The following is a 16585-nucleotide window of genomic DNA, read 5'->3' as shown; positions in this document are numbered from 1 at the left end:
GTCCTCAGTAGCTCACTATTGTGGGGTTTAAAGCTTGAAATTCATTTACACACATTCATTAAAACCTAAAAGTTTAAACCAACCTCACACAAGTCTTCTTTGCACAATGGACACTTTGGGTTGTGGTCAAGGCATCGTTCAAGACACTTTAGGCAATATGTGTGCCCACAGGGAGTAGTCACGGGTTCATACAGCAACCTGAAGCCAAAAGAGAAAGAGGAAAAAACAATATCTTGCACCAAGAAAATGGAAGGAGTGGATTAGCTCTGAATTTACAACAGAATACACCATACTGGCCTAGTACAGAGTGTTGCTAAATTGAGTCAGAAGGTGCAATAACAGAGTCGAAGCTGAATAAGGCATTCTCTGTATTTTCAAGTGGGTAAAAGCCACTACTACGGCACAGACAGCATCAGTTACCATATTAACTTATAGTTCTTTTCTTGATCTGAATGTGACATTTGTGCTGCCTGAAAAGTAGAACTGGATTAATTCCAGTTTGGATTGTAGACTTAAGACTGGGGCAATGGGTTATTAATTAGTCTGCATAAATGAACACAGTCTACTGATGCTAAATGAGGAAATGACCAGGGATATAGGGGGTTATTTACTAAAGGCAAATCCACTTTGCACTATAAGTGCAAAGTGCACTTGAAAGTGCAGTCACTGTAGATCCGAGGGGGGACATGCAAGAAAAATAAAAAACAGCATTTTAGCTTGCACATGATTGGATGATAAAATCAGCAGAGCTTCCCCTCATTTCAGACCTACCCATCAGATTTACAGCGACTGCACTTCAAAGTGCACTTTCAGTGCAATTTAAAGTGCACTTTTCACTTGTAGTGTAAAGTGGATTTGCCTTTCATAAATAATCCCCATAGTATTATCTGTATGCCAGTGACACAAACATGCAGCTGATCCTTAAACTGCTACTACCATTGAGGTTCTGGTAGTGCCCTTACACTGGGTAACATGTATTAATATATCCTTTACAAATGTGCTTTGTTTAATCTTGAAATGCAAAGGGTACAGTGCATATTTCTGTAACTACCAATCAAAAGCTGGCCATTAATTTGACTACAGTATACAGTACTTATCTGTCCAAAACTGGTATCTGATTGGCTTCTATGAAATACTGAACAACCATGAACCTGGCACCAACTTATTATATAAATGTTAGGCTTTGAAACATAATTAGTAAAGCAGAGCAAAAAGCAATTTGAGAAGTATAAAGCCCTGAGTCAGGAATTTATCAGCGTAACTCCAGCCAAGTTTTTTTATTTCATGGAAAGTAGAAAGGGATAAAATGTATTTTCTTTTATTTCTGTCTGATCACAGATGTTGTACCTTACTTCCTTGGCCCCCTTAGACCCATACAAGAATTAGGGGGTGTTGGCAATACTGGAACAAGTGGCACATTCAGCAATAAAAACATTGGGGGTTATTTTCGAAAGGCAATTCCACTTTGCACTACAAGTGCAAACTACAAGTGCAAAGTGCACTTGGAAGTGCAGTCGCTGTAGATCCGAGCGGGACATGCAGGGGAAATAAAAAACAAAATTTTAGCTTGCACATGATTGGATAACAAAATCAGCAGAGCTTCCCCCTCAGATTTACAGCAACTGTACTTCCAAGTGCAATTTCAAGTGCACTTTGCACTTGTAGTGCAAAGTGAATTTGCCTTTAGTAAATAACCCCCATTGTCAAAAGTTCTAGCCCTTTCTCACTATATTACAACCGTTTCATCGTTAAAGAGATTTCCCTTCACTTTTTTTGGACAGGAAGTAAAGAAAAATGTTCCCAATACAACAGACAGCAAAACAAATCTAACGGAGCTTCTAATGCTTTGCTTTATGCAAAAAGAAATAAAAAGGTTTGAGCTGGGGTTTCACTTTCAGTCATTTGATGATTTTAAAGGGAATCTGTCAGAAATCAAAATCCTGTGTACGAAGGCTCAGATGGAAGTTGCCATTTCTCAACTAGTTGCTACAAACTAGTCCTGGGGTAGTGTAGCTGAAACAGTTAGTAACTGCCACAGAACTATTGTAAGATCTGTGGTTTGAGGAAAGGCTACTTGCATCAGAACCTTAAAGCTGAACTCCAACTGGATTGGAAAAAGATCCATGAAGCTCTTCTCTATTACACAAATGTTTTGCTTTGTGACAGAGCCTTATTAAATTTGAAATCTGGTGGCTTCTGTGGGTTAATACACTGAGCACACTATTGCCTTGAGCATTTATTACTGAATAAAACCAATTTCCTGAACATTTTAGCTATAAAAAGGACCCCATTTTTAACTAATATAGAAAATTTTGAATTGCAAACTTTTCAGTTAAATACTATCACATATTGGTTGTGTTGCCTGCAAGTTACCAAGAGGAATAAAGTGATACCTCATGCAAAGTGAACACTCCAAGTCTGATGAGTCCACAGGCAAGCCCATGTCTGCATTCTCATTCACTGACACATCTGTAAAAGTTAACAAGTACAATATATAAATATAATCCATTAGAAGGTATCCTTCACTGAACAACATATTTAGAAAAAACAATTAGCTGGGCGGTATCGGAATTCAGAGAAGACTTGAGTTTACAAAAAACGGTATTCAATTAGAAACCTATGAACAATAATTAAGTAAGGAAGTGCATGTCCGTTTTTATGCCAAGAATTAGCTGGCATATCTGTAGTTTGCTAAAAATCATCTGCTTAAAAAAAACAAAAAAAACATAATCTTTCTCCATCTACATTCAAACGCTACAAAGCATCTACAAGGCCTGTGTGTTGGTGTCCATTTGTGTGATCAACAAACGGCATTTGGATTTCTATCGTTTTGTGCAGCCATTTCTGGTCCTTTAATGTGATGCTTAGCCTGCATGACCAATTGGTTGGCAAGGGCCAAGCTCAAATTCCCAGGAAAAGTTGAAATTTTCAATAAAATGTTAATTGCCTGCACTAAAGCAACTTTAAAATGTTGTACCTTTATTGTTCCTCATTGCCCTACATACATGTTACTATAAATCACAATGTAATTATCTTTTGTTCAAGTTTATAATTTCACGTGGCCACAAAGCTCTGGCTCCTCTGTGTAAATTTGTGATTAGCGATAGGGAACTCTCTCCGCTGCCAACAAAGCCTAGAATACTGGGCACCAGCGGGTAATGTCACTGCTCTATGGAATTTATCTACCTTGTCAGCCCTACACATTACACAGAGAAGCGGAGCTTTAAAAAATTTAAAAAAGTAAGATATAAATTATATATATATATATATATATATATATAGCAATTTATGTTAAATTGTATGTGGGGCATATGGGAGCATTGTTTAGCCTTTCCTTCTATTTTAAGGCAATGCATTATTTTTATCATATGGTCAGTGTGCATTATCAATAGGTATTTCTTAGTGAGGAGTTCCGATATTACATACTGTGAGGCTGGGTTCACAGCATGGGGTCCAATGCGTCCCTGTTCACCGATGAAGGTGCGAGTTGGGACCAAATTTTTGCCTGAATCGTAACCAAAAGTTGCACAGGACCATTTTTAAATTTTGGGCCGCGGCCACCCCAGAGCTTTGTGAACTTTCTCCATTGAGAACTGGTCACACTCTCCAGTTATGCAAATTGAATGCGGGGGAAACCCACATCGAAATTTGCACTGTGTGAACACGGCAGGCTTTTTATTGTAGAAGAGACATACAAAAGAGTTGATTTACCAAAACTAGAGAGTGCAGCTGTGCATGGTAGCCAATCAGCTTTTAACTTCAGCTTGTTCAATTATTTATTCAAATGAGCATTCACTGGTTTGTATTGTTCCACTTGACAGCATATAATTAAATCTAATAAACTCAAGCAGTTAAAAAAATTCATACCTGTTTTTGGTAATTTGCTGGGCAAATCTGTAACTTCGCTTGTATCATTTTTGTACAACTTCCTTTTTAATGTGTTACATGTTGGTGAAGTTTTCAGGCATTTATCTGAGGTCAAAGTGTCTCTGCTGTGGCCTTCCTTCATATTTTCTAAGGTCTGCAGTGATTTCCGCACACTGTTGCATCCAGTTGAGATAGTTTGCTCAGGAAGAATTACTTTTTTCTTATATTCCAGGTTAGACTGATAAGGAAGACAACACATTTTTTTATGATATTATATAATTTAATAGATTGTATGCAGTAGCTTTTAAATGTAATATGTTATTTCTGGAACTGTGCTTTAGGGGCACCTATTTTTTATACCTGTATTCTTCTGTCCTCGTCTTAAAGGGGTTGTAAACCTTTGGCGTTTTTCACCTTAATGCATTCTATGTATTAAGGTGAAAAACTTTCTTTAGTGCAGTTGCCCCCCAGAGCCCCAATTTTACTTACCCGAGCACGATCGTTCCTGCGCCAGGGATGAGCACACCCGCTCCAGCTGGTGTCTCAGGTCCTGATTGGATAGAATGATAGCAGCGCAGCCTTTGGCTCCCGCTGCTGTCAATCAAATCCTAATGACATGGGAGCCGGGGGGTGGAGCCGAGTCCTTTCTGCGTCGATGGACACAGCAGCGCGCCCGCACAAAGGTGGTAAGTACAAGGTTTTTTTTTGCTTGTCTTTAAGGGAAGGTTTGGTTATCCTTTAAAATGGGAACACAAACTGATTTTAGTTCAGCCGGCAGACTGATTGAAAATGATCTAACAAATGCCCCAATCCCCCTTATACATCTTAGACAGAGGCATCTCCCACTGCAGCTACTGTATTCTGACAGCCGTAGCCGGCACCTGAATTTCTGACCATCACCCTTTGTTTGGCACTCATTCCTATAATGGGAGGTGTTCCCCAAATTATAGCTGAAGCAATCTCATTGTACAGGGGCATGAAAACTAGATGGGACGCAGCAGAAAAAAAAAGGGAGATTCCATGTTTGGTGCAAAATCTGGTGAGTGTATTGTGAAGGATATGCTTCAGTGTAATTCTCCCTGCTTGTTTAATGCTGTGTGTGTGTTAGAGGGAAGGTGATTACAGGTGGGACTCACTCCTCTGCTAACAGGCCGTTGAAATGTTAATGACCCTACTTCAGCCAACTCCCTATTTCAAAGGGTAATTGATCTATTGTTTGTGTGAAGGAGACCTGTGTTTACTGTTTACTGTGATTAGAAGTGGCTCATGTTAATTATTCTGATTGCTTCATTGTGGTAATTATCTCTTCTATATGCAAGGCCAAGCTGTCTAGATAACGTATTCTGTTACAACTAGTAATTACCTTCACTGATGTCATTATCTAAAGAAATGTGTCTTCAAGAGTCGGTGCCGAAGTGTCTGCCTATAATCTGTATGGAAGCCCCAGTGTGAGGGGGGGCGGAGATTGTCATTGTAACAGTTTTGTAAATTACATATAAGCTGTGTGTTGTACCATTAAAGCTGTCTTGTTCCAGCAGTAAGCTCTGACTCATGTGTGGCTTATTGGGCGATCTCAGGAATATTCCTCCTTGTGGAATATTGGGGTGATTTGCTTTTATGGGAAGAAGGGAATGCTTGACGGGGATATTCTAATACCGTCACATGTATGCAGATAAAACATCAGTCAGGATTTGTCCTTACAGTGGAGTGATGTAGTAGAAGAGAAGAACAGAACAGAAGTATGTTGGACATATCTTTTTTCACATATTGTAAACAATTTGAGAAGCCAATGAGTATCAATTACTTTAAAAAACAAAAGAAAAAAAGTGTTGTTAGCAATGATATAGTGCAGGCAAATGGAGGTGCCTGCAACAGTTTCTATTCACATCTGCTATGGTCACATGTTAGCTATTCTAAACAGTTATAGCACTTTCTTGGTGCATAGTGGTGAATAGTACCTGCTCTCTCCCATCCTCTCATAAATTCATACTGGACAAGGAGGAAGCCTCTCACAGTGATGGGCCAATAGGAATGGAAATCCATCAGTAGAAGGTGTAAATGACAGCCGTTTCAGATCAGACATGTGCAAGCACCTCTACCTGCTCATATTGTTTATTCTACAAAAAGTACCCTGTTATTCTTACCTGGCATAACCTATAATTATTACTGCTGGTGTCTGAGTTTATAAGACTTCCTTTTAACCTTGATGGATGCGACATCATTTGAAGAACTTCTGGAAAGTCTCCTTGCCTGTATCCAGGACTTAACATGTTAAGCAACAACTGTGGGTATAATAAAAGTGATATTAAATGTCATGGCTGTTGGAGATACATATTTGTGTGTTCAAGACTATAGGGAGCATGGGGGAAGGGAACGCAAGTTGAACCATTAATATATAGATAATCAATAGAAATACCTATAATTGATCATGTACCCTGTTGGGTTTTGTTGCTGTAACCAATAAGCATAACTAAAAAGAAGGGAGGGGGGAAGGGGAATAGCCTAAGATGAGGCAGGTTGAAAGGGGTTACCTTTAGCAACAAATAATGATCTAGACAGCAATAATTCAAAAATGATTTTATTCCAATATCAAAAATGAATATGTTAAAAGTGCAGTTATGGAGAACCTTAGAAAAATGAAATGATATAAAAATTGATTGCCATGGACATAAATGACGAACGGGACTCACAAATGACAAAACATAGACACAACACTAGTCCGGACATAAATGGTCCAGCCACGAGTTAAATGCACTCCATCCAGATGGATACATTAATTTAGCTCGCAGGGGAGAATTATTTTAATAATATATGGCTACTTAATAGTCCCTCCCCTAGCAAGGCAAATGGGTACTTTAACAAGGGGCTGGACCTAGTGTGTGGGGGGAGAGAAAAGCAAAGAGAAACAAAAAAAAAATAATTCAAATTCGACACAGGAACGACAGCCATACTTAACATTGCGTACACCACCAAATAGCAGCTTTAACTATACGCCGAAAAAAGCCGAACGGAAACGACGTAAAAGAATGCGACGGCCGCTCGTACGTTTGTGGATCGCCGGAAATAGCTAATTTGCATACTCAGCGCGGATTACGACGGGAACGCCACCCAGCGGACGCCGAAGAATTGCATCTACTATCCAAAGGCGTACAAAGACGTACGCCTGTCGGATCTAACCCAGATACCGTCGTATCTTGTTTTGAGGATTCAAAACAAAGATACGACACAGGAAATTTGAAAGTACGCCTTTGTGGATCTGCCCCATCTTTTTAAAGCACACCCACCCCCTGCATGCTGAACGCATACATAGGTCACGCCCACATATGTAAACGGTGTTCGCACCACATGTGAGGTATCACCGCAAAGGTCTGAGCGAAAGCAATAATTCTAGCACTAGGACCTAGCGTTGCCTATGAGGATTTTAAATTACCAAAGTTTTGCTCCATTCCACGAGCATGCGCAATTTTAAAGCATGACATGTTAAGTATCCATTTACTCGGCGCAAAACCATCTTTCACATTATACATGCCTACCACCATCTATAAAAGCAAAAGGGCAGTGTGCCAGGTACACCACATTACTACACAAGAAAATGTACTCGTCGGTGGACAGTTAATATGACAATAAAAAGAAGCCAGACACAGTATACTGTAGACTAAATATCAACTTCCGACAACACTTTTTTGTTTGGATAGAATGGAGGCAGGTTGGAACATTTATACATTTCTTCTTGTTAAAAAGCAGAGTAATCTACAAGACCAGTATAATCATTCAGAGCTGCATATGATTGAATGTTATCGGTTCACAATGATGTTATTCCTGTCGTAGACTAAAAATAACTCCTAGTACTACATTTTCCAGTAAACCTGTATAAAAATGATGTTGTTAATTGTAAGGGGAATAGAAAATCCTTCAAAATGTGCATCATCAATAGCTGCCCCAAGCTCAGAGAACACAGCAACATAAACAAATTAATGGTACCTTTTTTGCTTCAGATTTTGCAGTTTTATTTTCACCATCAAGTACCAGACAGAAAAGAAATTCTTTTAAAGCATCTTCTACTTTTCCCAAGTTTGTCAATGCTTGTGCTTTCCTCAGATGCCCCTACAAAAGAATACAGATCCATATGTAGGTAAGTTATCTGTAATGTAGGCTTTGAGAATAAAAAAAAAGAGAAAATGTTCACTGGCAAGCTGTGGCAACAACCAGAAATTAACATCCACTCATCAAATCATAGTGAACTGAATTCTGATTGGTTTATGGGGGTACTAATATATATATATATATGACATATCACCACTCCTCTTTGCATTGCATTACAAAAACATATACTGTATATATGTTACACATATATAAACTAAAACACATGCTTACTTTTAACCAATGTGGCTGCAGTTTGCAGGCGGTTTCTGCATCATCCAGTGCCAGCTCATAAGACTTTAGACTGAGGTAAACCATGGAGCGGTTGCTATACAGTAAATGGTCGAGTGGTACTGCAACAATGAAGAGAAAGGGAAAAAAACACAAATTTACATTTTTTTCCGTACAAAGAATATGAACATTCTCATAATTTGTGGATTTTATTTAGTAATTCATTTTTTTACATTTTGGATAAAGTAGGGAAAGATAAAACCTCCATCAGTGTTTTTTTTTTCCTTCTTTTGCTGGCTGTGTCCCATTGAGATTTACCTTCATTTCCTGTCCGTAAGATGCAACAGGAAATGAGAGGAAATACCTACAAAGTGAGAGGAATTCTCTTCTGAGGCCCCGTACACACGACCAGTTTCCTCGGCAGAATTCAGCTTCCGACCGAGTTTCTGGCTGAATTCTGCCGAGAAACCCGGCCGTGTGTACACTTTCGGCCGAGGAAGCCGACGAGGACCTCGGCGAGGAAATAGAGAACATGTTCTCTATTTCCTCGTTGTTCTATGGGAGCTCTCGTCCCGCCGAGCTCCTCGGCGGCTTCAGGGCTGAACTGGCCGAGGAACTCGATGTGTTTGGCACGTCGAGTTCCTCGGCCGTGTGTACGAGGCCTTAGGCTGTCCAAACCGATGAGAATGGTCTGACGGACCGTTTTCATCGGTTCACCGCTAAAGTGGCCTGACGGCCTGATATGCGTACACACCATCGTTCCAAAAACCGATTGGGTCAGAACGCGGTGACGTCAAACACACGGCGTGCTGAATAAAACGAAGTTCAATGCTTCCAAGCATGTGTCGACTTGATTGTGAGCATGCGCGGGTTTTGAACCGATGCTTTTCTTTTCTGTACTAACCATCGGTTTGGGCCGATCGGGCAGCGGTCCATCGGTTCGGTTTTAAAGCATGTTTTAACATTTTGGACCGAAGGAAAACAGAGCGATGAGCTATACACATGGTCGGTTTGGACCGATGAAACTGAACCTTGGTCCATTCTCATCGGTTTTGTCCGACCATGTGTACGGGGCCTTAGTGGTCACTGGAACTGGTGCCCCCATCAAAAGATATACCGTCACATCATATCCATCGCTTACATTTTGGATTTCCCATTACCTTTTGCTGCTGTAACAATGGTCATAGGTAAAAATAGAGTGAATCCACCTAGTGGGGATCCAAACCACAATAAAAACTTGGAATGGAGTTTTAATCCTTCCTCTATCAATGCGAAATTAAAATAAAAATAAAGTTGTGTGCACATACACTTAAAAGCAGTAATTTTTTAACCAAGGTTCCATCAAATGTAGAAAGGGATTTCTGGAGCTGTGGCTAGTTGACCTCCTATCTGATGGCATCTGAAGATTTGCAGCATGAACGCACTTGGCAAAGCCAGCGGCATGACACCAATGATCTTTTTAACTGTCTTTAAGGGTGGCACTCTGACCACCACCTTAAAGGGCATTTTCCCATTCATCACAAAGGTAAAGGGCATTCTTCCCACTGACCACCACTGTAAGGAAAATTCTTCCTACTGACCACAAATGTAAGGGGCACCCCCCCAACGTAAGAGATTTTCTTCTTACTGACCCCTGATGAATGCATTTTATAAGGACTTCCTGAGACCTAAAACTGATTTCAAGGTTCCTCTGTGATAAAGGGGTTGAGGAAAGCTGTTTTTTTTAATGTGTCCTACTGAAGGGGAAGGGAAATTCTAAACTTTTCTGGGGACAACCCAAAATTTGTGATTTTCCTTTACCTTCACTTTCAATGATAATGGTAAACCGGAAAAATAGAGAGTGTGAAGACATGGACACAGACAGCAATACAAACTGACAGGCATTCTAATCCATCTCCCCTTTTATCCAGAACAAAAAAAAAAAGTTTTGCCTTTAGTTATAATTTAAAGATGTTTAGTTAAAGGCTGAAGAACCGTTCTGATATTCAGAGTATAAGCCAGGCCCAGCTTTGAAGAGTACTGGTCATTTAAATTTATGGCCAGACCCAAAACATGAGCAGGGTTGGGAGGATAGGATTATTGTGCCAACGCTGGCCAAGTCAGGCAGTATTAACGACTCTAAAAATATCTGCCATTTGGTACCCTTTAGAAATTTCTGATGATGGGGCATGAAAGTTGATTAATCGCCCACAGGACACTTCTAGGAACACGGTAGGGCTAGATTCAGATAGGTTAGCGAATCTTTAGATCCGCGTAACCTATCTGATTTCCGATCCGCCGGCGCAAGTTTTTGAGGCAAGTGCTTTATTCAGAAAGCACTTGCCTCTAAAGTTGCGGCGGCGTATCGTAAATCCCCCGGCGGAATTCAAATTCCGCGGCTAGGGGGCGTGTAGAATTTAAATCAGGCGCGTCTCCGCGACGAACGAACGGCGCATGCGCCGTCCGCTAGATTTCCCAGCGTGCATTGCTCCAAAGGACGTCGCTAGGACGTCATTGGTTTCGACGTGAACGTAAATTACGTCCATCCGTATTCGTGACCGACTTACGCAAACGACGTAAAAAATTCAAAATTCGACCTGGGAACGACGGCCATACTTAACATAGGATACGCTGCATATAGCAGGTGTAACTATACGCCGGAAAAAGCCGAACGCAAACGACGTAAAATAAAAGTACTGGCCGGTCGTTCGTTTCTGAATCAGCGTAACTCCTCATTTGAATATTCGTCGCGTATACAAACGGAAGTGCCACCTAGCGGCCAGCGTGAGTTTGCAGCCTAAGATCTGACGGTGTAAGTCACTTACACCTGGCGGATCTTAGGGAGAACTATGCGTAACTGATTCTATGAATCAGTCGCATAGATACCACGGACGGAACTCAGAGATACACCGTCGTATCTCTATCTGAATCTGTCCCTGTATGTTCCTCTAAACACAACTGTACATCTTTTAACGAAGCCTGGGAAAATCCATATTTAGCTATAAATGGATATTAAAGGACGCATGAAATTAAGACTTGAAGCATACTCTACACCCAGCAGATTTACTGAGTGAGCAGGACATAAATGAAGGGACATTATGTGTTTATTGCCATGCGTTTGCCAGCTCATTTTAATAAGTTAAGGAGGCAAAGTAGCCTCATGTGGTGATGATATTTCATAAAGCATTTCTAAACACATTAATGATGCTAGGCTTGTAATGGTATAAAAAAAAAAGAGAAGGATGCTTATTAAAATGTAATTATTAAAGGAAGTTCCAAACATATAGTCTTCTGGGAAGGAAAGTCCATAGCCATTAACATAATTAAGTAGGCCTTGATAATGTCCAAATCCAGCTAAATGTATCTCACAGGAAGATCAGTCTGATAGTAAATTATAAATATATGAACACTGTGGATCTTTTCCCATCTCTTCAGGTACTATGAGGCTGGATTCATACCATTGCGAATTCGCAATAGCAGGAGATTTTGACCGCCTCTCTATAGAGCCGGTTCACAGATCTCCACTGCGGCTCCGGTGTGAATTTGCCCCGGAGCCCTGTGCGTCAGGTCCGAATTCAGCAAAAAATTCAGGCTGAAATTCGGAACTAAAACGATGAACCAGGATGCACCAGACCCCTGCTGGGAGCCGCACGTAGCGATGGTGTGAACCCAGCCTCAAGGTTATGTTCTGAACTTTTTTCAAACCACAATGCCAAACACCATATGCTGGTTTATAGAGGAGCTACAGACAAATTTGATGTTTGTAGGTCTGGACAACGTGGGGAAGGGTTAAAGCTTGTGTTACGTTTTTATTGCTCTCGGTGTTCACTGTCAGCAGGATAAAGACAATGTCCTAACCCTTCTCTACTCTACTAGAATAAGTCTTTGTATTGCTGTATTTGACCCTCTCGGAGAGGTTTCCTTGCTCATTGACCACCATCAATAGGACAAGAGGTGGGAGAAAGGTTTCTCATATTGGACAAAGGAATTAATAAAAAGCTGGCACACCTCCCTCATTCTGATCAGGTTTGTGTAGACAAAGCGTAATTCTTTATCATGCTCTATTGGGGTTGTTATGTGGTAAATGGCAATACCATAGTAGTCATGCAGAGAGGCAATTTCGTTTATTTATAAGGATTCAGCTGCCTGGTTGGATCCAACAGTCACATCCTATGGTGCTTGAGTGGAGGGACGCAAACCTGGATGCGTGCGCCGTAAAATCTGAGCATCGCTTTTCAGAGGGGCAGCAAGGTTTGATGAACATCCAAACGTAGCCTAACACCCAATTTTAAGATTATTTACAAGAACTCCTTGCTCTTATTCTAGATTTAGTGAGCTGATAAGGTTACAGCATCAGATGGTATCGAGAGGTGAACATACCTTTTATTATCTTAAATTACCTGGGCACTTCAAAATCCGAGTATGTCAATTATTTAAAACTTTACTCTTGCAAAGAAATCAGCAATTACATAATTGTCTGCCTCTTCATTTGGGGCTACCAAGGTATTTGATGACACCTTTAATGTGCTTGTTTTGCAGTCATGATATCACTATATTAACCCAACAAGATCATCACCACATTTACTTAATATCAGAGGCGTTGCTAGGGGGGTGCAGCCCGCACCGGGTGACACCCACTAGAGGGGTGACACCATCCCGATTTAAAAAAAAAAAAAAAAATTTTTTTTTTTTCTTTAGCTGACATGTGCGGGGGGTGCGGGCCGCCCCGGGTGACACCCGCTAGAGGGGTGACATCATCCCGATTTAAAAAAAAAAATAATAATTTTTTTTTTAGCTGACATGTGCGGGGGGGAAGGGGGGCCGCCCCCCCCCCGCGACTGCAGCGATGAGCGCCGCGGAATCGGAGCGCCGAGCGCCGCGGTACAAGAGGAGGGGGGGTTGCGGGGTGACACCGCAGCACCATCCATCCCCTCCTCTCACAGCCATGGGCTGTTAGCGGTGCTCGGCAGTAGGCACACAGGCACAGCCCCCTCCTCTCTGTTTGTGTGTACAGAGGGGGAGGGGCCGAGGGGACCTTCTGTCCATATGCCGTGGCGCAGCCTGCGATGATCTGAGGTACTGAATGGGAAGGGGGGGTGTTTGCACCTGGGGGGATTTCACTGAAGGGGGGGTGTTTGCACTGAGGGGGGGGTTGTACTAAGGGGGTGTTTGCACTGGGGGGTTGTACTAAGGGGGGGGTTGCACCGAGGGGGTTTTCACTGAGGGGGGGATTTGCACTGAGGGGGGTTGCACAAAGGGGGGGTGTCTGCACTGAGGGGGTGTCTGCACTGAAGGGGGTCTGTGTAACATGCAGGGGTCCAGAGGTGCAGGTGGCTGTGTAATGTAAAAGGGGTGCAGTGATGCAGGGTGCTGTGTAATGTAAAAGGGTCCAGAGGTGCAGGGGGCTATGAGATGTAAAGGGGGCCAGTGATGCAGGGTGCTGTGTAATGTAAAGGGGTCCAGAAATGCAGGGTGCTATGAGATGTAAAGGGGTCCAGTGATGCAGGGTGCTGTGTAATGTAAAGGGGTCCAGTGATGCAGGGTGCTGTGTAATGTAAAGGGGTCCAGAGGTGCAGGGTGCTGTGTAATGTAAAGGGGTCCAGAGGTGCAGGGGGCTATGTGATGTAAAGGGGTCCAGTGGTGCAGGGGCTGTGTAATGTAAAGAGTGGTGTGTAATGTAAAGGGGCCCAGAGGTGCAGGGTGCTGTGTAATGTAAAAGGGTCCAGAAGTGAAGGGGCTTTGAGATGTAAAGGGGTCCAGTGATGCAGGGTGCTGTGTAATTTTTAAAGGGGTCCAGTGATGCAGGGTACTGTGTAATGTAAAGAGGTCCAGAGGTGCAGGGTGCTGTGTAATGTAAAGGGGTCCAGTGATGCAGGGTGCTGTGTAATGTAAAGGGGTCCAGAGGTGCAGGGGGCTATGTGATGTAAAGGGGTCCAGTGGTGCAGGGGGCTGTGTAATGTGAAAGGGTCCAGAGGTGCAGGGGGCTATGAGATGTAAAGGGGTCCAGTGATTCAGGGTGCTGTGTAATGTAAAGGGGTGCAGTGATGCAGGGTACTCTGTAAATTTAAAGGGGTCCAGTGATGCAGGGGGCTGTGTAATGTAAAGAGGTCCAGAGGTTCAGGGTGCTGTGTAATGTAAAGGGGTCCAGAGGTGCAGGGGGCTATGTGATGTAAAGGGGTGCAGAGGGCTGTGTAATGTAAAGGGGTCCAGAGGTGCAGGGGGCTATGTGATGTAAAGGGGTCGAGTGGTGCAGAGGGCTGTGTAATGTAAAGAGGTCCAGAGGTGCAGGGTGCTGTGTAATGTAAAGGGGCCCAGAGGTGCAGGGTGCTGTGTAATGTAAAAGGGTCCAGAGGTGAAGGGGTCTGTGAGATGTAAAGGGGTCCAGTGATACAGGGTGCTGTGTAATTTTAAAGGGGTCCGGTGATGCAGGGTACTGTGTAATTTTAAAGGGGTCCAGTGATGCAGGGGGCTGTGTAATGTAAAGGGGTCCAGTGATGCAGGGGGCTGTGTAATGTAAAGGGGTGCAGGGGGCTATGAGATATAAAGGGGTCCAGAGGTGCAGGGTGCTGTGTAATGTAAAGGGGTCCAGTGATGCAGGGGGCTGTGTAATGTAAAGGGGTCCAGTGATGCAGGGTGCTGTGCAATGTAAAGTGGCCCAGAGGTGAAGTTATGGAGAGGGGTACACAGTAGTAACAAAAAGATATTGAAGGATGCAGAGGTATGCAGGGGGCACAGTGGGGTGTTTTTACACTTTAACGTGTGGGGGGTGCCAGATATTGGATCCGCTCCGGGTGCCAAATGCTCTAGGTACGCCTCTGGCCTATAGGCTCCTGAAATGTGAATTCCGGTTCTGGAGAAAGAGAGGTGGGGGAGGGGACAAAGAAAAATGGAGAGAAAGAAGAAGGGATAGAACGCACAAGAAAGATGGATAGGGAGAAAGAGAAAAGGGGAAGAAAGGAGAACAGAGAGCAAACAGTAGGGTAAAAAATATTTGAAAAATGTTATTGGGGGGGGGGGGGGGTGACACCATATTTTATCGCACCAGGTGACACCAACCCTAGTGACGCCACTGCTTAATATATAGAAAGATTAAAAAAAAAAATACTTCTTTCTTTTAAGATAAATGACTCCTATATGTTTTTACATTGACCTGCAGTAATGGAAGTGGAGCAGCATAGACTGCCTTATGTAACCATGCTGCAGTACTTATGCAAGTAAGAAATACACAGCAAGATTATATATTGTGGTTGTGACACTTCCATACTTTCCAATTATACCATCAGCGCCTGCACTGTTCTGTTATACAGTCTGTCTTTTTGTGGAATTATGTGTAAAGAGAAACTGAACTGATCTTTAGAAAGATATTGTTAGGATATTTCACACTAAATAGTGTCATCAGAATGAATTGCCATGGCGTCCAGATTCCCATAGGTGGAACACAAGCAACCCTACATTCATAAGTGATATGTTAATTTGGGTATTCTTAGGAATCACCTAGAAATGTTACGATTGTCTGTCATGAAAGAGAAGCTGTGCACATGTAGTTAAAGCCGAGCTCCAGGAAGAGAGAAAATGCAAAAATGAATGAAGCTCTGCAAACGTTTATACATCTCTAAATAGATTTTTTAAATGTAAGTTGACTTGGTAACAGGTCTTGCCATCCATTACACAGAGTTCAGACTGGGGAAGGGAGCAGCACAAAGAGCCATTCATAGACATAGACATATCTCTGATTGGCTCTTTGTGCTGCTCCCTTCCCCAGTCTGAACTCTGTGTAAGGCCCCTTTCACACTGGGTAGGGGAGGTGCGGTGGCGGTATAGCGGCGCGATTTTTAGTCTTAGTGTGTGACAAAGTTATGTAAAGAAATGGATGGTCAAAAATACAGATCCTTCTGGCAACAAAAACTACTTCTATTAACAGTATGCATCTCATCTATTAGGTAGATTCAGGTAGAGAAGCCTATAGTTACGGCGCCGTAGCTTAGCGTGTTTAGGCTACGCCGCCGTAAGTTAGCTAGGCAAGTACATGATTCTCAATGTACTTGCCTGCTAATATACAGCGTCGTAGCCTAAAGCGAGCGGGCCTAAGGGCGCCAAATTCAAATGTGTTGGAAGAGGGCGTGTTTTATGGTTATAAGGGTTGACCTCACGTTTTTTATGTTTTATTTATGCGCATGCGCCTACATTTCCCAGTGTGCATTGCGGCTAAGTACGCCGCATGGGCCTATTAATTTCGACGTGGACGTAAACGACGTAAATCCCGATTCGCGGACGACTTACGCAAACAACGTAAACAATTCTAATCTCGCGGCGGGAACGGCGGCCATACTTTAACATTGTTATTCCACCTAATAGATGGAATAACTTT

General features: G+C 42.5%; 1 protein-coding gene across 1 annotated transcript in view; it reads right to left on the bottom strand.

The window, feature by feature from the left end:
* The window catches only part of LONRF3 (LON peptidase N-terminal domain and ring finger 3), a 41053-nt gene that overhangs the window by 14044 nt on the left and 10424 nt on the right, over positions 1 to 16585 (bottom strand). The window contains exons 2-7 of the mRNA XM_040323828.1: positions 8242 to 8360; positions 7849 to 7971; positions 6012 to 6149; positions 3868 to 4105; positions 2394 to 2469; positions 84 to 198 (exon numbers count right to left, since the gene is read on the bottom strand). Of these exons, the coding sequence (XP_040179762.1) occupies positions 84 to 198; positions 2394 to 2469; positions 3868 to 4105; positions 6012 to 6149; positions 7849 to 7971; positions 8242 to 8360 (809 nt within the window). The remainder of the gene's footprint in view (positions 1 to 83; positions 199 to 2393; positions 2470 to 3867; positions 4106 to 6011; positions 6150 to 7848; positions 7972 to 8241; positions 8361 to 16585) is intronic.

Source organism: Rana temporaria, chromosome 9, assembly GCF_905171775.1.
Source record: "Rana temporaria chromosome 9, aRanTem1.1, whole genome shotgun sequence".
Classification (NCBI taxonomy): Eukaryota; Metazoa; Chordata; class Amphibia; order Anura; family Ranidae; genus Rana; species Rana temporaria.
Note: the sequence above shows the minus strand (reverse complement) of the source record. Positions and strands in the feature narration are given on the sequence as shown.